Source organism: Zalophus californianus, chromosome 8 (genome assembly GCF_009762305.2).
Source record: "Zalophus californianus isolate mZalCal1 chromosome 8, mZalCal1.pri.v2, whole genome shotgun sequence".
Taxonomy (NCBI): domain Eukaryota; kingdom Metazoa; phylum Chordata; class Mammalia; order Carnivora; family Otariidae; genus Zalophus; species Zalophus californianus.
This window is the reverse complement of record NC_045602.1, coordinates 128444601-128465694: the sequence shown is the minus strand read 5'-3', so window position 1 is coordinate 128465694 and position 21094 is coordinate 128444601. Positions and strand designations below refer to the sequence as shown.

The 21094-nt window shown below is 52.6% G+C and overlaps 1 protein-coding gene across 1 annotated transcript in view; it reads left to right on the top strand.

The window, feature by feature from the left end:
• Positions 1-1337: 1337 nt before the first annotated feature.
• The window catches only part of PTGIS (prostaglandin I2 synthase), a 39120-nt gene continuing 19363 nt past the window's right edge, over positions 1338-21094 (top strand). Inside the window, exons 1-5 of the mRNA XM_027623218.2 lie at positions 1338-1656; positions 9805-9928; positions 11964-12142; positions 14676-14816; positions 19724-19875. Of these exons, the coding sequence (XP_027479019.1) occupies positions 1583-1656; positions 9805-9928; positions 11964-12142; positions 14676-14816; positions 19724-19875 (670 nt within the window). The 5' untranslated portion in view covers positions 1338-1582. The remainder of the gene's footprint in view (positions 1657-9804; positions 9929-11963; positions 12143-14675; positions 14817-19723; positions 19876-21094) is intronic.

Genomic DNA, 21094 nt, shown 5'->3' with positions numbered 1-21094 from the left:
AGGACAAGAGATGAGTGTGGCCACAGCAGAGTTGGGGAGGCAGAGAGTGGGGGGCCATGAGGTTAGGGAGGTAAAAGTGGGAGGGGGCAGATCATGCTCGTCCTTACAGGACCTTGTAAGGACTTGGAGCTGTGCCCTGAGTGAGGTGGAGCCACGGAGAATTCTGAGCAGGATTCAGTTACAGGATCTGACTTGGATCTACCAGGATCCGTTTTTGGAAGGAGGGGGCTGAAGCCAGGAAGGAGACCAAGGAGGACTAACAACTCCTCCACGGGGGCTACCGAAGACAGAAAGGAGACCTGCCTAAAGGCACCCAGCAGGAGTGCGTGGGGGGGCTCAGTCCGATAAGCCTAAGACTCCATTAAACCTCTGGCTCTTGGTTTCATCTCAGGCCATGAACTCATCAGTCATGATCTCCTCGGTGGTGAGATCAAACCCCTCTTGAATGTCAAGAGATCACATTCAACAGGGAGTCTGCCTGGGATTCTCCCTCTCCCTCTGCCCACCCCCTACCCTCGAATAAATAAATAAATCTTAAAAAAAGAAAAAAGGCACCCAAGCAGTAAGAAACAGACACCAGATTAGAATCAGACCTCCACCCACTGACTCACAGCACTCACCTGTGCCAAGCACAGTAGTTTGCAACCTCTTTTCACCGACGAGCTCTCATTAATTTCTCACAACGACTTTGACCTGTCTGTTCCCAGAGAAGGAACTGGCCTCAGAGAGGGTGTAAATGGGTGGAGGAGTCAGTGGCGAGCTTGGGTTCCTCCGAGCACCCAGGGGTGGTCTCTTACAGAGTCACAAGACCTGGAGGCTGGTACCCACCCTAGGCATCAGGTAATCGTGGCGATGGCCACCACATTCTGAGTCCCTACCGTGTTCGAGTACGGGTCTGGGTGCTTTGCACTCAGTCTCTAACAGCAGTGGAGGACTTGGTGACTCAGCTAAACGCGGAGCTGCTCTGGCAGCCCTATTCACTGTAGTTATTGAAGGGACTACACGGTGCTGTGTAATCCAGCCAACCCCACCTAGCCCAAACAGGATAGAGAACTCCAGGTCCGGGGCGGGGCGGGGGGGGGGGGCGATGAGGAGACTGTAGGTAGAATGTGGGCCTCCCCCACCCCTCCCACCACATCCCCCCACCCACCGTGTCCCCACATCACCCTCCCATCCGCGTACCCCCTTCCCTATCCCCATCACCCCTGGGTTTCCCCATAGTCCGTCTCCTCCTCCTCTTCCCCCTCCCCTCCTTCCCTCCTCCAAATAGCCCCTCCCGCTCAGCACCCCCCTCCCCTTCCCAGCATCACCCCTCCCGTCCCACCTCGTCCACCCCTCCGCTCCAGCCTGCATTTTCCACCCCCTTTCCTGGCCCCGGGAGGGGGCCGCGCCGCCGAGCTGGGGGAGGAGCTCCCTGAGGGCGCCCCGCCCCTCCCCGGGACCCCGGAGCTGTCTGCGGGCCCGCCCCCGCCCCCGCCCCACAGCGGCCGGCCAGCGGGGAGCGAGGGTCGCCGGGCCGAGAGGCACCTGGGCGCCCCGGAGCCAGCCCGCCGCCGCAGCCTCGTCCGCGCGCGGCCCGGCCATGTCCTGGGCCCTGCTCCTCGGGCTCCTGGGCGCGCTGCTGCTGCTGCTGCTGCTGAGCCGCCGGCGCACGCGGTGAGTGCCCCCGCCCGCCCCGCCGCCCGCACAAAGGGCCGCCTGCGGGGCTCCCGAGCCGCGCCGGCCCCGGCGGCGCCCGTCGGGGCGAAGGGGTTCGGGGCCAATTCCGCCGCCCCACCTTGGGGAGTGCACCCGGCTGGACCGCCGCCGCGGGAGGGTCCAAGTGGGGACGAGACGCGGGAAGTGGGGCGACGGGGTGGGGGACCCGGCCGATGGCTCTCGGTGCACAGCGCTCGGCCGGCACTTGCGAAGGGCTTTCTGGGGAGAGAGCCCGGGGTCTCCGGGTGGGGAGTGGGTGCGTGGACAGGCTCGGGAGCGGCTGCGGGTGCGAGAAGCCCCCTCCTGCTCTTCAGCCTCTGCCTGGATCCAGCACTACTCGAGCCAATCCCCAGCCTCTGTCGGCTCCTGGGCGGGGGGGTGGGGTGGGGGGGTAACCTCGCTCTTCGCCCCATTGCAGAGATGCGCGAGTTGAGGCTGGGGAAGGCAGAGGCCCTGAAGGATGCTCTCTTATCCGCCCTGGAACCACTTTCCATGGGATCCCCCTTCCAGGACGAGGGAGCTCGGTAGGCTCGGATCCAGAACGGGGTCTCCCCTCCCCTGAGATCCCACAGCCTGGCAGGGCAGAACCGGGGCCAAACTTCTCAACTTCCTCGTCCCAAAGGTTGTCCTGCTCTACTATTTAGGAGATGTAAATCTCATATATCTCAAATCAGGGACATGGCAGTAGGTCTTTCTTTTTATAAAATATTTAAAATATTAATTTGAATCGCACATGGAATAGCTGAGTACGTTTGACTTAAATATTTGTGCTGTTATAGATAAGACTGAAGCCCTTCCCTTCCCTTCCTGCAATTCCAAACTTCTTTTGTTGATCAAGGCTCCCTCATAGGGCTGCCTGAGAGCAAGCCTGGCGGGGAAACTTCCAGATTTTTTAAAAAGTACACTTTTTATTTTAGACTGGTTTTATATTTACCGGAAAGTTGCAGAGGTTGTACAGAGAGTTCCCAAATACCCCTCATCCAGTTTCTGCCGTTGTTAACACTTTACACTAGCGTGGTAGGTTCGTCAAAACTAAAAACCAACGCTGGTCTGTTACGATCATCCAAACTCCAGATTTAATTTGAACTTCATCAGTTTTTCCATCATGTCCTCCAGGATCCAATTCAGGGTACCACACTGCCTTTAGTTATCACACCTCCTCCATGAGGCTGTAGATAATACAGGGTATGAAAGGAGAGTGTCTAAAAATTCCAGGACATTTCTGGGAACTTTTTATTTTTAAACAATATATGTTAAATTTCCAAACAATAAGCTCATGATATTTTTCTTCAACCTCTGGACACCTTTTCAGGTTAGATTTAAAACTATCTATTCATTCATTTGCCTGAAAAAAAAAAGAAAAAGAAAAAGGCACACATAAGTTTTTCTATGAGAAATGAATTATTCTTCGGATGTGGTCAGGCTTTTTGGAAACTCAGTCTGGAGATGTTTTCAGATTGTACATTTGCTTTTTTCACTCCAGATTTTAGTTTTGATTACCGTCCATGTTGCTATATGGGGATCTGATTCATTCTTTTGATCGTCTGTGTAGTATTCTGTAGAATGAATAAATGGAAGGTTTCTTTTTTTCCTTTTTATTCCTGTCCCAATTGATGGACTCTTAGGTTGTCTCCAGCGGTTTTGCCGTTTCGGACAAAGTGCTATGGTCTTCCTATGAGACCTGCTGCTCTGTGCTTTACTCTGGGGTAGATTGGGCAGCCATGAACTACATGGATTCTGGGAGGCAGGGTCCCTGGCTGCTCAGCATATGGAAATTCTCAGCTTCTAGGAATAAGAACAACCTGAGCAACCTCTCTCTGCCTTAGTTTCCCATTCTTTAGAATGGGGATGATGATGGGAATAGGAGAGAGTGGAATTGCGGGGTTAGAAAAAAATGCCAGTTAAACATATGGCAAATTCTTGCTATAACCCGGAGAGTGAATTTATCTTTGAGGGTGAGTTTTTGATTTTTGTACCTGGTGGCTTAGGAGGGTCAGCAAGTGGGTACTGGGGAGAAGTGTGGGTATAGGGGTCGCTGACAGCTCAGGGGCAGCTGGGTGGGCCCTGGGGAGATCCCATGGGGACCCCAATTTGGGCGCCAATCTCATTTTCTCCTCCCAACTCAGCAGGGGGAACTCTTGTTCCTTCCATTTTACGGCGGAGGAAACTGAGGCTCAGAGAGGCTAAGCAACTTGTCCAGGGTCTGCCTGGATTACAGATCTGGCCTGTAAGAATTTTTAATTCCCAGGAAAAACGAACTTCCTTGCTTCCCACACAGTTTATTTGTAATCTGAACACTCAAAAGTCTTAGAACCCCATGATGTTAAGGTAGTAAGATGTGGCTGTAACCAGAAAGTTCCTAAGGAAGGACAAATAATCAAGTGTTTGAAAAGAGGTGGAGGATGCTGATGCTGTGTAGACAGTGAGCCAGTCTGAGTCAAACAAGGAAGGCCCCGCACCTTCCCTTCTGCTCACTGACCCTTGAGGTACTGTTCATCACTCCGTTTTACAGCTGAGACCTACAAGGGCGAGGTGACCTCCTCAGGGCCACACCAGAAATTATATTCCACATCTAGCCAGTTCCAAAATTCATGCTTTTCTCAGTAAAAAGCAAAAAGAAAAAGCTACTTCAGTCAACTGGCAGCTGTCTTTACCTCTAGCTTTTTTTGTTAAAATTTGTAATTATGAAAAATTTCAACTATGCAGAAAAATAAGAATAGTGTAAGAACCCCCATGTATGGATCCCCTTTTGAGTTGACAGCATTTTTACAAAAAATTACAGATGTTACAATATCTCTGCAGGAAATATTTCAAGAATGCATGTCAAAAACAACCACGATTCTATTATTCTGCCTGAGAATATAAAATTTTTTTTTTAAGATTTTATTTATTTGTTTGACAGAGACAGCGAGAGAGGGAACACAAGCAGGGGGAGTGGGAGGGGGGGAAGCAGGCTTCCTGCTGAGCAGGGAGCCTGATGCAGGGCATGATCCCTGGGATCATGACCCGAGCCGAAGGCAGACGCTTAACGACTGAGCCACTCAGGCGTCCTAAAATTTCTTAATATCATCTAGTCTCCAGTCCAGATTTCTGCAGTTACAGCAAGGATTTTTAAACCCAGCTTGGTAACTGTGACTGTCTTCTGGGAGAGGTTGTGAGCCAGAATCAGGAGGCCTTGGGTTGGGAATTAGGAGTCTGATTTCTGTGGCCACTGGGGCTCATGACCTGCATGTGGGTGTCAGAAACATTCTTCCTGCTTTCCTTTCGGGCCTTGGTTTCTGCATGTGTATGCCGAGATGGCTCATGAAGCTGGTCTCCCGAGATGTGGGTAGAGGACATCTCTCTTCCTCTTTTGGGCTTGTGTGTCTGCTACTCTAGGAGCATTTGGAAGAGGTCTCCAGGTGGCAGGCCCCTGTTCCGGAGCACCAGGGGCCACTGTGGCACCAGGTGAAGGTTCCTGGTGGCCCAGGGGCTGACCTGGGCCCTTGAGGGATACAAAATTTCCAGGCACAATTAGATCTATTTCATTCCAACATGCACTGCCAAATGGTGGTCCACGGCTGGATTCAACACAAATGAAGGGCTGCTGTGTGCCACACGGAGCAAGAGGAGAAAATTGGGGGGGGGGGTTCCACACATAAAACTCCACATTTCCGGCTTCTCATGAAAAATGGGACAGTGGAGCAGCACCTGCGGGGGACTCAGTAGAAGAGCCCTCTCTCAGCCTGGCCACAGTCCCCACCGCTCCTTGTTGCCTCCCTGATGTGCCTGTGTTCTATCTACTGTCCTTGCTCTGACTGTTCTTCATTATGTTGAGAATTCTCTGAACCTTTGGTGTCGGTTACAAAAACAGGAAAACAAAAACCAGAGCAAAATGGCCACATGATTTCTCTACGCAGTGGGAGGCGAGGGGCAGGGGGTGGGAAGACAGAGTGTTAATGGCAGACAGTTTGTGGGTGAGCCCTGGGAAAGGATGGGTCTGGCACTTTAAATGGAAGCTCAGGTTGCTGAAACAAGCCCCCCTGTTGTCCCCCCATGAAATCCTCGAGAACCCAAGGCTCTGAATTGAGGTAAAACTACTGGATAGAGAGGCAGTCCACCAGGACTGCACAGCTGGATGATGCAGCCTCTGTCCTGGGCAATCCAGAGTCCCTTAACACCCTCAGCAACTCTGGGGGGCAGGTGCTGCTCCTTGAGCACCAACTGTATACATGATTCATTCGTCTGACATGTATTTCTTTCTTTTTTTTTTAATTAATTTTATTTTTTATTTTTTTATTTTTTTAAAGATTTTATTTATTTGAGAGAGAATGAGAGAGAGAGAGAGCGGAGGGTCAGAGGGAGAAGCAGACTCCCCGCCGAGCAGGGAGCCGGATGCGGGGCTCGATCCCGGGACTCCAGGATCATGACCTGAGCCGAAGGCAGTCGCTTAACCAACTGAGCCACCCAGGCGCCCCTGACATGTATTTCTTAAACACCTACTCGTGCCAGGCACTGTCGTAAGTGTCGGGGTCAACAATAGGTGCCTATATTCATGGAACTTCCATCCCGTGTAGGTGTGCTATTTCAGGACACAAGGGGGTGGGTGATACCCATCCTTAACTCCCTCCCCCGATTTGCAGAGCATTGAGTGGGAGAGAGACGGGACAGGTGGTGAAGTTGGCGATGGAGTCTGTGAGTGAGGAGTGGGCAGTTTGGGGAGGAACCCATGTGATGGGAATGAAAACTCCGGGGTGGGGGGGGGGGGGCGGATCAGAAAAGGTGTCCTGGAATCTAAAACAGGAAGGGCAGGCTGTATGGGCAGGAGCTGGGGATGAGAGGCTCCAGCCCTCCCCTCCTCCTCCCCCCCAGGACCTGGCAGTGCCTCAAAACAGTGAGAGTGTCAGCGGGTGAGGCTGGAGACCGCAGCCCCCAAAATAGAGTCTCCTTCATCCCTGCTGGCTGACGGCTGAGTCACCCTGGAATGTGGCCTGGGCTGGAGCTGGGTTCAGGGCCCAGCCTCCAAGAGCCAGTGCGACCACATCAGGAGTCAGACGCCTGGGCTCCCAGCTTCCTGCCTTTGTCTGAGCCTCCTTGGGACTTTTCTGGGGAATGATGAAAGCTGCCAGAAATAACACCTGGCTCATTGGGGAGTTCTGGCAATAACCTGGACAAAGAGCAAGGAAAGGAAGCTCTAGTCCTGCCCATACCGCCAAAGGTGTCTTAGGGGGAAAAAGCCCCCTGTCCTGGAAGTGGGGGGGTCGGATGCTAGCATCCACTTCCATTGTTGCTCCCCTGGATGATCACAGTGGTCTCTGCTGGGGCTTTTCAAAAGCATAACTACATCACTTCCCAGCTCCCACTTCCAACCCTCCAGGGGCTCCCCCTGGCACCCCGCGTGGAAGCCTGACCCTGGCCACAGGTCATGTCTTGCCTCTCACCCCCACACTCTCCACTCCAGCTGTGCTGGCTCCTGCTGTCTTGAAAGCCTTGAAGGCATGCTCCTGCCCCAGGGCCTTTGCACTTGCTGTTCCCACTGCCTGAAATCCTCTTCTCCCCCCCGCCCCCCCCCCCCCCCCCCCCCCCCCCCCGCTTCCATTGCACTCCCTTCTTCTCCTGCTGGTCTTTGCTCATGTGGCTCCTCCATGGGGAGGCCTTCACGGACTCCTTCTCTAAACCAGCCCCCCTCACTCTGTCCTGTCACCCTTCTTTTTTCTTTACCGACCTATAGTTTGCATACTCTAACATTCCCCCTTTTAAAGTATCCAGCTCAGTGGGTTTTAGAATAGTCACAGGTTTGTGCCACCATTACCACCGCCTAACTTCAGGATATTTTCCGTCATCCCCCAAAGAAATTCCATCCCTGTTAACACTCACTCTGCATTCTCCCCTCCCCTCAGCCCCTGGCAACCACTAATCTACTTTCCATCTCTATGGAAGTGCCTTTTCTGGACATTCCATAGAAATAGATCACACAATATGTGACCTTCAGTGTCTGGCTCCTTTTACTTAGCATGATGGTTCTGAGGCTATCCACACTGTAGCAGGAATCATTACTTCATTCTTCTTTGTGGCTGAAGAACGGTCCATGGCTCGGGCATACCCTATTTGGTCTGTCCATTCGTCAGTCAATGGACACTTGGTTGGCTCCATCTTTTGACCACTATGAAGGATGCCACAATCAACGATAGTGTACAGGTTTGTACATGAACTTATGTTTTCAGCTCTTTGGGCTGCATTGCTGGGTCGTGAAGTAACTCTCTTTAACCTTTCAAGGAACTGCCAGGCTAGTTTCCAAAACAGCTGCACCATTTTACTTTCCCACCAGAAATACAGGAGGATTTCTGTTTCTCCACATCCTTGCCAATGGTTACTTTCCTAGGTTTTTTTTTTTAGATGCTAGCCATCTTGGTGTGAAGTGGTACCACCCTGTGGTTTTGATTTGCATTTCCCCAGTGCGTCATGATGTTGAGCATCTTTTCATATGCTTGCTGGCCATCCGTACCTCTTCTTTAGGGGACTGTCCATTCAAATCCTTTGTGCATTTTAAAATTGGGTTTTCTTTTTTTTTTTTTAAGAGAGAGTGAGAGTGAGCAGGGGGAGAGGCAGAGGGAGAGGGAGAGAGAGAATCCCAAGCAGGCTCCACACCCAGCGTGGAGCCTGATGTGGGGTTCAGTCTCATGACCCTGAGGTCACGACGTGAGCCAAAATTAAGAGTGGGATGCTTAACTGAGCCACCCAGGGGCCCCTGGGTTATTTGTCTTTTCACTGTTGAGTTGTAGCTCCTTTATCTTCTTTATCGCACTTCCCACTCCCTGGAATGATTTTGCTTTTTGGGGGGTTTTGTCTGCCTCCCCTTATGAGCACGGAAGCCCCGGGAAGTCAGGCACCTCGCCTCCCCTGTTCACTGCTGTATCTCCAGCACACAGAGCAGTGCCTGCTTCCTAGTTAATATTCGCTGAGAGCGTGAGTGACTCCACAGGGCAGAGCTGTGATGACTCACTCGCTCATTCCGCAGACCGGGAGCTCTCTGCATCCCTGTGGTTCTGATCATTCTAAGATGAAAACACTGGTCCTAGGCTGGGTTGAAGGACCTCCACGGGGTCCACCATGAGCACCAGCCTTGCGCTTTTGTGAGGCCCATTTCGTGTTGGTGAGGTAGCTCTCCCTAGCTAACAGCCCCTCCCCCAGAGGACTGTGGGGCAAGGGCAGCCAGGGCTCAGTGATGAGGCCAGTCCTCCCACGATCATCGGCCTCTGCACCGTGCTCTCCCAGTCTCATCCTTCCCCGGTGGGCGTGACCCTGTCCAGGCTGGCTCAGGCAGAGAACTCTGTGTCCTTGTACTACTGAGTTCTAGAAAGCTCTCCCACCCACAAGGAAACGATTGGACTCCCTAACATGTCACCCAGCTTCTGCTCTTGGCCCCCTGTAATCCATCTTCTACTTAGCAGCCAAAAGGATCCTGTAAAAAAACAAACAAACACAAAAAAAACCTAAGTCAAATCATGTCCCTGTGCTACTCGAAACTCCCCTGGCTCCCACTTTACTCAGGGGAGAGGCTAACATCCTCACAGCTGCCTCCAAGGCCCTGCATGGTCTGGCATCCATTACCAGTCTGGCCTCAGCTTCTGCTGTTTCTCCTTGCTCCCCCCAGTCCAGCCACACTGGCCTCCTTATTGTTCTAGGAACACACCAGGCATGATGCCGCCTCAGGGCCTTTGCACTGTTCCTTCTGCCTGGAAGGCTCTTCTTCCAGATATCTACGTGGCTCCTTCCCTCACCACCTTCAGGTCTTTCTCAAATATCTCGGGGAAGTCTGCTCTGTCCTCCCTACTTAAAAATTACACCCTATGGGCGCCTGGGTGGCTCAGTTGGTTAAGCGACTGCCTTCGGCTCAGGTCATGATCCTGGAGTGCCTGGATCGAGTCCCGCATCGGGCTCCCTGCTCGGCAGGGAGTCTGCTTCTCCCTCTGACCCTCCCCCCCTCTCATGTGCTTTCTCTCTCATTCTCTCTCTCTCTCAAATAAATAAATAAAATCTAAAAAAAAAAAATTACACCCTATGCCCTATACTTTTTGTCTTCTTCCCTGCTTAATCAAATGGTGATGAGTACTGTGGCTTCTGTAGGCGACCTGGCGAGCCTCCCCTGGACCTGGGCAGTATCCCCTGGTTGGGCCATGCCTTGGAGTTTGGAAAAGATGCTGCCAGCTTCCTCACGAGGATGAAAAAGAAGCATGGTGACATCTTTACTGTAAGTGCATCCTGTGCCTCTAAGGAGGGAAGGGGATGAGCAGCTGGGCCGGTCATACCTGGTGTTCACAGATTCCTTCTATATCCTTCTTTTAGTTATACACTAACCCACCCATCCAGGGGTCCAGCCAACTTTCTATCCATTTTTCCACCCAGCTCTACAGCCAGCACTTAACTAACATCCATCCTTGTCTGTCCAGTTCCTGTATGTCCATCTAGCCAACCGCTATCGATCCATTCAACTTCCACCTACCCAACATCCGTCCATCCGACATTTATCCTTCTGCCTGTCTACTCAGTATGGAAGCAGCATCCTTCCATCCTAATATCCGCCGAACACACATTCATACATTCCATTTCCATCAAACCTCTGTGCACTCATCCATCATTCCATATATCTATCCAGCATCTGTCCATCCATCCATTTATCCATCATCCAGCCCTTTGTCTACTCACATTTATCCAGCATCCTTCCATTCATGGATCTAACATCTATCCAGTTTTTACCCATATATTCAATATCTTTTTTTATTTTTTTTAAAGATTTTATTTATTTATTTGAGAGAAAGAATGAGAGAGAGAGAGAGCACATGAGAGGGGAGAGGGTCAGAGGGAGAAGCAGACTCCCTGCCGAGCAGGGAGCCCGATGCGGGACTCGATCCCGGGACTCCAGGATCATGACCTGAGCCGAAGGCAGTGGCTTAACCACCTGAGCCACCCAGGCGCCCTCAATATCTTTTTTTTAAACTAGGCTCCATACCCAGTGTGGAGACCAGTGCGGGGCTTGAACTCATGACTGTGAGATCTAGACCTGAGCTGAGATCAAGAGTCGGGCTTTTAACTGACTGGACTCCCATATGTTCAGTTTCTACCAACTTCCATTTATCTACCCATCTTTCCATCCTTCTGCCACTATGCACCTAACACCCGGTTACCTATCCATTCAGTATCCAATATCTGTCCACTCTGTATGCATCCATGTATATTTCCATCCATCCATCCCTTCAACTTCCAAACCACCACCACAACCACCCGCCTTCCATGTATCCTTTCAAGTTCCACCCATGCAACATTCATCCTTCAATCCCTTTACCCTTACCCACTGAGCATCCTGCCATCATGTACCCAACATTCATCCATACTTTTAGTTTCCAACTAACCTTTAGCTCCTCGTCCATTCATCTTTCCATCCAACCTACATTCGCTGATGATTTCCTTCTGTTTACCCACCCATCCAACAGTCTGTTCAGTAACATTTTTTTTCTTGGATATTGGCCTGTATTTTAAAGATGTATTTATTTTAGAAGGTAGGGATGGGGCAGAAGGAGAGGGAGAGAGGGAATCAGCATGGAGCCCGATGAGGGGCTCGATCTCACGACCCTGAGATCATGACCTAATAGCCTGTATTTTATGAGAGTTTGATTAATGTGACTCCCAGATCACACTTTGGGGCTAAGGCAGTGGGTGGTTAGGATTGTGTGACCCCCCCTGCAACAGACATTTGAGGGAAAATTCCTTTGCTAATTGCAGGCTTATGGCTCTCCACGGCTGCTTCCTTCCTTCTTGGGCAGCAGGTTATATTCAGAGCTCAGGCTCCCTCAGAAGCAGGTATTGCTGGTACAGCCACTAGCATTAACCCAACAGCGTCCATCTGTCCATCCATCCACCCACCCGTGATGCACACAACATCCACCTGCTGCCTTCTGTGGGCAGACTCTCTCCTGGATGCTGGAGAGAAGGCAGTAACCAGGATAACAATGGGAGGTGCTTAAGAGTGAGGTGGTTGAGAGCACAACCTTCGGCACAGAAAAGCGAACGCCAGTCCTCACTCTGCCGCATCTCTGCTGCGTGACCTCGTGCCTTCTCTAAGCCTCCGTTTGCAGCCATAAATGGTCCCTCCCTCGTAGGGTCATCATGAGGGGTGGCTGAGAGAACATTGTCTGTTAAGTGTCTGGCACAGGGTGGGCCCCCGACCCCTGAGAGCTGCTGTCCTTTGTAGCAGCTCTCCTCACTCCGTCCCTGCTGACTTCCCGCAGGTGCTGGTGGGGGGCAGGTATGTCACCGTGCTCCTGGACCCGCACTCCTATGACGCGGTGGTGTGGGAGCCTCGCACCAAGCTGGACTTCCATACGTATGCTGTCTTCCTCATGGAGAGGATTTTCGATGTGCAGCTCCCACATTACAGCCCCGGTGATGAAAAGGCCAAGATGAAACCGTGAGTGGCTGGAGACGGTGCCTGAGGGTGGCCGGGGAGGGGCTGACGGGCTTCTGCCTGTGTCGCCCAGGTGCCGTGTGGCCTGAGCTCGTCTCCACAACAGGGTCCAGTAAAGGCATTTTGTTTTGAGAAGACAAAAACAAAACAAAAAACAGCCCAAAAGAATTGGGCTGAAGAAAGGTTCCTCTCATCTTTATTCCTTTTTGGAGGCAGGTCTGATTTCAGTAGGAGGAGACCGAAGGCTTGGGTCAGCCAGACCTGGATTCAAATCCCAGCCCTACCACTTCCTAGCTGTGTGACTTTGGGCAAGTTCCTTGCCCTCCCTGAGCCTCTGTTTCCTCAAGTGTAAAAGGAAGGGAAGTGGGTGGGGTGGTTAATATTTTTGAGTCTGTATTCTGTGATCTCATTAGTTTTCCCATCGATGCTGGAGGGTAAGCTACTCACAGCTCTGCTTTATGGCTGAGGACACCGGGACCCAGAGAAGAGCAGTGACTTGCCCTAGGTCACACAGCAAGGAATTGAGGCACGTCCTGACACATAAGGAGGAATTATATCAGCAAGAGGATATGTGAGCACATTTATTCTGCAATCAGTACGTCTGTAAATATCAGGGGACCTACTTATACACTAGTCACCGTCTAGATGCAGGGGGTGCAGAATGATGCCAATCACTATTTGAAGACACCTACTATATGCCGGGTATTTGATAGAAATACTTTGCTATCTGTGCCATTGCCTCAAGACGTGTAGGTACTTTTATCCCTATTTTACAGTTGAGGAAACAGACTCAGGGAAGTGAAGTGACTTACCCACCGTCCACCATTAGTAGATGGCACCCCTGAGATTTGAACCCAGGTCTGCAAACTCCACAGCCTAGTCTCCTCCAGCTGACGTACTGAAGAAATAAGACTCTGGGTCTGCTCCTAGAGTTCACACAGTCTGATGGTAATTCTTAGTGGTCTGTGTCCAGGAAGGGTAACTTCCTGGGGTTAGGAAAAGCATCTAGAAGACTGGGTTTTGCAGGGCTGCTAAAGTTGAGGGAAGGCCAGAGTATGAGGTGAACATCAATGAGAGGCAACACCCAGTCTGACCTTGGCTTTGTGGGGTGGCTTCTAGGAGGATATCTGAGCCCGAGTGTCCTGGGTCCTGGCATTCTAGGGGGACCATCAGGTCCCATTAGCAATAAAAATCTCCAGGTCACTGCATTCTGCCCCCCTACCCAGGGAGGACTCCACTTTCCTCCAGTGTCTGCCCTAAGAGTTCCTGGGAATTTCCTATCAGCCAATATGTGGTCTTCTGGGCATGGCTCCCACATCTGTTAAGAGCTACTGTCTCCATCGAGGACTAGTGCTTGGAGTGGGGTCTGGGGAACCGCTGGATCAGGGTCAATCGCTACACTAGCTCCCATTTATTGAGCGCTTGCAATGTGCCAGGCCCTGCGATAAGCCCTTTTACTTACCCATTATCTCACGTGGGTCATGTCTCTTGTTTCCCCAACAACGTTTCAACTTGAACATCCAAAAGCTTATATTTCCTGGGAGTTCGTGGAACCCTTCTGGAGGCTTTCTCCTCTTGAGTTATCCTAGAACCCGGTGGTTTTCTTCCTCTACAGGGGTCCATTCTGTTTCCAAACAGCAGGTGGAGACAGAGAGCTGGGTCGGCAGGCTAGCACTGTTCTCGGTGCTGCCGCGAGGTGTCGCTGTTGGACGTTGGTTCCGCTGTGGCGCGGGGACACCGTGTGCTTGCTGCCGCAGGGCTTTTCCTTGTCTACATCCCTGCACGTGTTCCAAAGCGGCCTTCACCTCAGATACAAGACCCCACCTTTGTGGGCTTCCAGTCACATGCTCAGTCGTGGCTCAGCGTCGACCCTGTATTGTGGAGGCTCAGTATGGAGGGACTTCTGCTTCAGCCACACACACTGCCAGACTCCTAGGCACACACAATGACACCAGGTCACCAGCCCAGATGACCTCATTCCTCATGTCGCCTTCACTCAGGGTCACGTCTTAGCAGTCCGTGGTCGGGCGATGCTTTATCCAAACAGATGTCCCTAACTTTGGGTCTCAAGGAGAAAGAGTTGGCTTGCTAGTTCTCTCTCTTCCAGAAGTGTGTGGGTTCCTTATCCGAGCTTGTGTGTCCTGAGGAGGGACAGACTGGTTCAGACTCTGGGGTTGGGCGGACCAGGGTTTCAATCCCAGCTGCATCGCTTACTGGCTGTGTGACCTTGGGAAGGTCACGTTCTTCTCTGTCCCTGAGTTTCTCTGTCTGTAAAATGGGTGGCATGATAGTAACTGTGATCCCTAGAGTTGTCAAAAGATGAAATGAGATCATGGTGCTTGGCACAATAAAGAGCAACTGCCATTGTCATTGATGATGATAGTAATGATAATAATGTTATCGTGTTTAGGCCAATTGTCCACAGGCTCCCATTGGCAACGAGGGACCGGAGCCCTGGGAGGTTTAGGGATGGGGGGCGCCTGTGTGCATATGTTTCCCTTTGGAGGCCGTACCCTTACTTTGTTCCCTGCCCTAGGACCCTCCACAGGGACCTCCAAGCCCTCACGGACGCCATGTATACCAACCTCCTCACCGTCCTGCTGGGCGACACCACAGAAGAGGCCGGTGGCTGGCGTGAGATGGGTCTCCTCGATTTCTCCTACAGCTGCCTGCTCAGGTGAGCCAGGGTGGCTCCCCGTCTCGGGAGTGGCGCCCAGCTCTCCAGACCTGGGTCAGCCACTAACAGTGGCCACGGGAACCATGAAGACTTTGTGGGTGGGGAAACAGTTTGGGACACACAAAGCAAAGACTACAAGATGACCTGTTGTATCTGGGGCCCCGCGTATTCGCCTGGCTCAGGCTACGAGGTGTAAAGGAGGCACGTGTCAGGGAGGGGGGCCTTGCCAGGTGTCCAGAGATGGGATAGCAGAACGAAGTTTTAGAGACCATCTTGTCCTGTGGCTTCCAAGCCTTGGACTTCACAGACCAGGAAAACACAATGTTTGGGAGACCAACCCAGGACTTGAACTTTTTATCAGATCTTGTAAACTTAGATTACAAACCGCGCCACCCAATGTCCCTTCCTTTGGCAGCGGCAGACACGATTCCAAGCACCGGGAACACAGCTGGGGAAAGACAATGACCCGAAACTCACAGAGCTAACACGAGTCAGAGAGACAGATCATAAACCAATAAATAAAGGTGGATATGTCCAAGAGTGGCGAATATGGCAGCGGAGATCAGCAGACAGGGCAATAGCGCCTACGGGGCTCTTCTAACCAGACTGAAAAGGAGGGCTTCCCCGAGGGTCTGGCCCCAGACTTGGGGGCTGGCTACAAATGCCCCCCATGCCGAGACTGTAGACATAGGAGCCTGCAGGGGCAGAGTGGCAGAGGAAGGAGGACGCTTGGCCAGAGGACCAGTGCGGCTGAGCCCAGCGAGCCGAGGCGGTGGGGTTGAGATGAGGTCAGAGCACTTGGCTTTTGGAAACCGGGTCTCACAGCGCCTCAAGGCCGGGAAAGGCTTTGGAATTTATTCTAAGTGAGATGAGTGACACTGCGGGTTTAGGCAGGGACGTGACATGATTGGGCTTGGGGTTTAAAGCTCTCTTTGGCTGCAGACAGAGACTAACCTTGGCGGGGGACTCGTTAGGAGGCTGTTGGCTTTGCCCGGGTGAGAGAACAGGAGCCTGGACCCGGAGGTGACTGGGAGATGGTGACAAAGGGGTAGCTCTGGGGGCGGAGTTGGCAGGACCTGCTGAGGATTTGATGGGGCAGGGGCGGGCAGCGTGGGCACAGTGGGACGGGAAAGAGCAGGAAGGACAGCCCGCGGACTTCTGGTGGTGCCGTTAACTGACCAGCATTTCAGAAACCGAAGGCCATTTCAACTGCTTCACAAAAACTAGAGACAGAGTTTCAGAATAAAAGACAGGCATTCGCTGACACAAATGGGCACACAGGTACGTTTATGACACCTACGTATGTGCTCACATGTAGGCTCAATGTGCGTTGACACTTCTCACCCTCGCAACAGCTCCACGAGGCTGGAACTTTACAAACCCCATTTGACAGATGAAGAAACTGAGGCCCGGAGAGCCTAAGGCATTTGCCCAGAGTCGCATCATTTGGGGTCATGGCGGGGCTGCCTGTAGAGCCTACGCTTTTTTTTTTAAAGATTTTATTTAGGGGCACCTGGGTGGCTCAGTCGTTAAGCGTCTGTCTTCAGCTCAGGTCATGATCCCAGGGTCCTGGGATCGAGCCCCACATCGGGCTGCCTGCTCAGCAGGAAGCCTGCTTCTCCCTCTCCCACTCCCCCTGCTTGTGTTCCCTCTCTCGCTGTGTCTCTCTCTGTCAAATAAATACATAAATAAATAAAATCTTCAAAAAAAATTTATTGATCGATTTGTGAGGCAGGGAGAGTAAGCAAGCGGGGGGAAGGTCAGAGGGAGAGAAAGAATCCCAAGCCAACTCCACGCTCAGCACGGAGCCCGACATGAGGCTCGATCCCACAACCCCGAGATCATGACAAGCTGAAATCAAGAGTCAGTCACCCAGCCGACTGAGCCACTCGGGCGGCCCCGCAGAGCCTACACTTTCAAGCATACCCTTGCTGTGTAAGCGGTCTGCATTTTTCTCCTGTCACCCTGGAGTGGTGCAAACACCATCAGGGCTGTAATTCATCTGGGTGATGCTGGTCCACTCCACTCCGTCATTGTGGGATCGGGGAGACTGAGGTCCAGAGAGGAGCAGCTAAAACCACACAGCAAATTCACAGCAGGGCGTCTCCCACGTCCCCTGGCTCCTGTCACCCTATATCCTTGTGTGAGAAAAAGAAGTCAGGGAGGAGGCTGTGGCATTGGGGGGAAGTGGGGGCGATGTGGTGGCAGCCGAGTCCGTTTACAGCCTTGGTAATAGCCATGTGTGTATGTGGGGTTGGGGAGGGTCACGTGTAAATGGATCCCTGTGTCTTCAGGATCTGAGGCCTGGGCTGGAGCTTCTGTTTCCTGGCCTGGTGGACTTGGCCTTTTTAGTGCTGTCTGCAGCCCCTGAGATAGGAAGGGAATGAGTGAGTTGGATGACAGGAGGTGCAGGCTTGTGTCCCCCCAAACCATGAGATGCCACCACTTACTCCTTCCAACCCATCCTGTGGCACTCCTGCCTCACTCACCGTCCCATCAAAGTTCTAACCCTGGCTACAGGATCCTGCCTCATCGGCCCCAGCCCAGCACACTCCTGCCCCAAGGTCTTTGCACTTTCTGTTCCCTTGCCTGAGAATGCTGTTCCCTGCATGTCTGCATGGGTCTTGCCTCACTTCATTCACCTGTCAAGTGATAACCACCTCAGAGAGGCTCTCCTGACACCCCAGTTAATAGGATGGCCCCCTCTCTTTACCCAGCTCCATGCCAGCTTTATTTTTCTTCCTGGCTCCTAGCACCACCTACAGGTCATGTGTGTTTACGCACCATGATTTATTCTGTCTTCCGCCCTGTCCCGTGTCACTTTGACGTGCAGGTGCCACGGGAGGGACCCTCACTTCCACAGTGGAAAACCTCATGGCCTTCTTGGGTTTTATATGGTTTATTTTTCATTGCTTATTTTTCATAGAAATATATATATATATATGTATATGTATGTATGTATACACACACACACAGGGAAATGGTTCTCTGCCTTATGGAAAACACTGGTGTAAATGGGACCAGCGACCACAGGGCTGGCCGACCCAGATCGTTCCTGGATAAGGGGGACAGCTGTGACTCCCTGGCTGCCCAGGGTTACCAGGTGGGACTGCAGGCTGGGGGGCGGGGCGGGGGAGAGATTCCTTTTTCAAGATGAGATGAGGGGGCATCCAGATTTTGTGTGGTTTTCCCAGTCGTTCAGTTTGCTCATAGGAAAACTCGCTTCACCAAACCAAACACGTTGGTGGACTGAATCCAGTTTGTGAGTTGCACCTTTACAACTCTGCTGTAAGGAAACTGGGGGCACTGGTATGGAGAACAGGGCCCCGGGGCCTCACGTGACTGGCGGGGCAGGGGGCAAGGACGATGCAGAGGCACAGGTCTGACCCTGGGAGGGTCCACTGTTCGGAGGGAAGAGTTGCTGCCTATGCAGTGGGATGGGCAGGTCGTGAACTCTCCATCTCTGCGGGGCATGGAAGCCAGGCCGGATGAGGGAAAGGGATGCAGGGGAAAGGGGGCATAGTAGTAGCCTGGGTGACGGAGCTCGAAATCATGATGAGCCTATAGTTTCTCCCAAGATCCGTGTTCTCAGGATCAGATTCTAATCATCCATCCACCTACCCTCCCTCTCTCCTGTCCCTCCCTCCCTCCCTCCATCCATCCATCCACCCACGCACCCATCTATCCACACACTCTCCAATCCTTCCGCCTATCCCTCCATCGAACATTGATTGAAGATCTGCAGGAGCCTGCACTGCACAGATGAGGGACAGAGTGGGACTAGACAGGCTTCTCTCGGCCCCCACCCTCCCTCATTCCGGCTTCCGCCCTTTCCTCGGGAAAGTCCCTCTCCTGGGAGATCCAGGGACGAGGAGAAGCTGATGGGGGACAGGTCAGGGCTCCCGTGGCATATCTGCAGAAGTCCAGCCCCTCCCACCACATGGAAAAAGTGAAAACCTGTGGTTTTTCTCCCAGGACTGAGGCCAGTGGGGCTGGGCTTTTGGAGCAGTTACAAGTGGCTGGTGGTGTAAACGTTTTCTTTAAGAGCATCCCTGTGGGCAGCGTATGTGTGTGTGTGCGTGTGCACAAGGGCTCATGCTTCCTCTTGTGTCTCATCCTTTGTCCACACCCCGCCACGCCCCGTCCCACGCTCAGACCCCCAGCGCCCTTCAGGTGCAGCCCAAGCTTCTCCCCATGGCCACCCAGGCCCCTGCCCTGCGTCCCTGGCCTTGCCAACCCCCCGGCTGTGCTCCGTCCCCTCATATTCCAGCTCCAGTGCCTGGACCAGCAACACCTGGCAGCTCTCTGACCGGACCATGCTTTTGCCCCCTCGGCTCTGAGCCTTGGCCCAGGTTGTGCCCTTGGCCCGCACCTCTTCTCTCTCCCCTTCTCCCTGCTCACCTCAGACCCTGCCTCCTCCAGGGAGGCTGCCCTGACTCCCCCTCCAGGGGCAGTAGCCTCTTTTCCTGACTGGTGCCTCCGTCTTGCCCTGCTGCCCCCTCAGTCACTCTGTTCCCGCCTCATCAGCCTCCTCGCTGCTCTTCAACCCTGCCTGCGTCTCCTTCCTGGCTCAGGATGTTGCCCTGAACCCACGCAACACCCCCTCCCCCCGACTCTTCGTACTCTGAGCCCCTCCCCATATTCTGAGCATCGGCTGATAGGTCACTTGTTCCGGTTCCTCTATCACCTGCTGTCTGTGTCCCACACGAGAGGGGCCACACCCTGAGGGCTTGAGGGCTTTGTTTTCTCCATTGCTGACTCCCTGGCCCAGAACAGTCTGGCATAAAGTAGGAAAAGCAGGTGCTCATTAGCTGCATGCATGAAGAAAAGCTTGTAAGGCCACTGTGGGAGGGTTTCACCACGTGTGTCCAAGGAAGACCCCCTGACCCACTGTTTGCCACCCGCAGAGCTGGCTACCTGACTCTGTACGGAGTCGAGGCTCTGCCACGTACCCAGAAGAGCCAGGCCCAGGACCGCGCCCACTCAGCCGATGTCTTCCACACCTTCCGCCAGCTCGACCTGCTGCTCCCCAAACTGGCACGTGGCTCCCTGTCAGTGGGTAAGCACCGTGGGGGGCCATGGTGGGTGGTGTGGCAGACAGAGGGACTCAGGGGGAGCCCACACTCCAGCTGAAGGATCACAGACAACCTAGGAGGAAGGACAGTCTCTCACCCTGGGAAGCAGTGAGATCTCTATCACTGGGCATATGCAAGAACAGTGGTGGGGGGCAGGGCTCGAGCCAGAGCTGGGGTTCCTGGTAGATACAGCACATCTGCAGTAAGGCCTGGAGACCTCATTGTGTGGTTTATTTATTCTATTTTTAAAGGTTTTTAATACTTTTTTTCCCTGAGGCATAATTTTCATAGAGGAGAGCGCACAGGTCCTAAATGCACAGCTGAGAGGTAAATCTAAATGCTTCATGTCCTTTCCCACTCAATATCCACCCCACAGAGGGAGCCACTGGAGGGGCTCCTCTCACCTCGGATTAGTTTTACCTTTCTTGAACTTCCCATAAATAGAATCAGACAGTGTGTGCCCTTCTGTGTCTGGCTTCTGTCACTCAACTTCTTGTCTGTCAGCTTCGGCCTGGTTGCCGTATGTATCAGTAGTCTGTTTTCGTTGTAGCATAGCATTTTGTTAGAGTGATGTACCACGATTTGTTTGTCCATCCCCTGGTTGATGGATGTCTGGGTCTTTCCCAGTTTGGGGCTGTTGTGAATTAGGCTGTTCTTGTCTGTGTCTTTTGTGGCACACATGCCTTCATTTCTCTTAGTTATCAGCCCTCCACTCTTAGGACATTGATCTTGCACATTGAAGGAATTGTTCTGCCACTTAGCATGTTCATGGAACCCCATGAGTATTTCCACTTGGGTTTGTGAAAATCCACCCCATTTATTTTTGTGGCACCAGAGGGGACTCAGTATTGGTAAAGAGGTTCTGGCAGGATTCAGTACATGGGGCCATGGGAACCACTGGGCTGCACTGTCTTCTGGCCACTGTGTCTCAAACTACCTAGTGAGAAGAATCCCCTGGGGCCCTCGTTAATGATACAAGTCCCCAGGCTCCATCCCGGTCCAGCTGAATCCAAGTCTCCAGGGAGGCCAGGAAACTGCATGTATGACAAGTGCTACAGGAAGGTTGAGAAATAATGTGCGTCTTGGACTCAGACACTTGCAGCAAAACCTGGATTCAAATCCCTACTGTCGGGCTTCTGCACTGATGACTTTGGGCAAGTTACTTAACTTCTTTTTGCCCCAGGTCCTTTCTCTGGGGGGCAG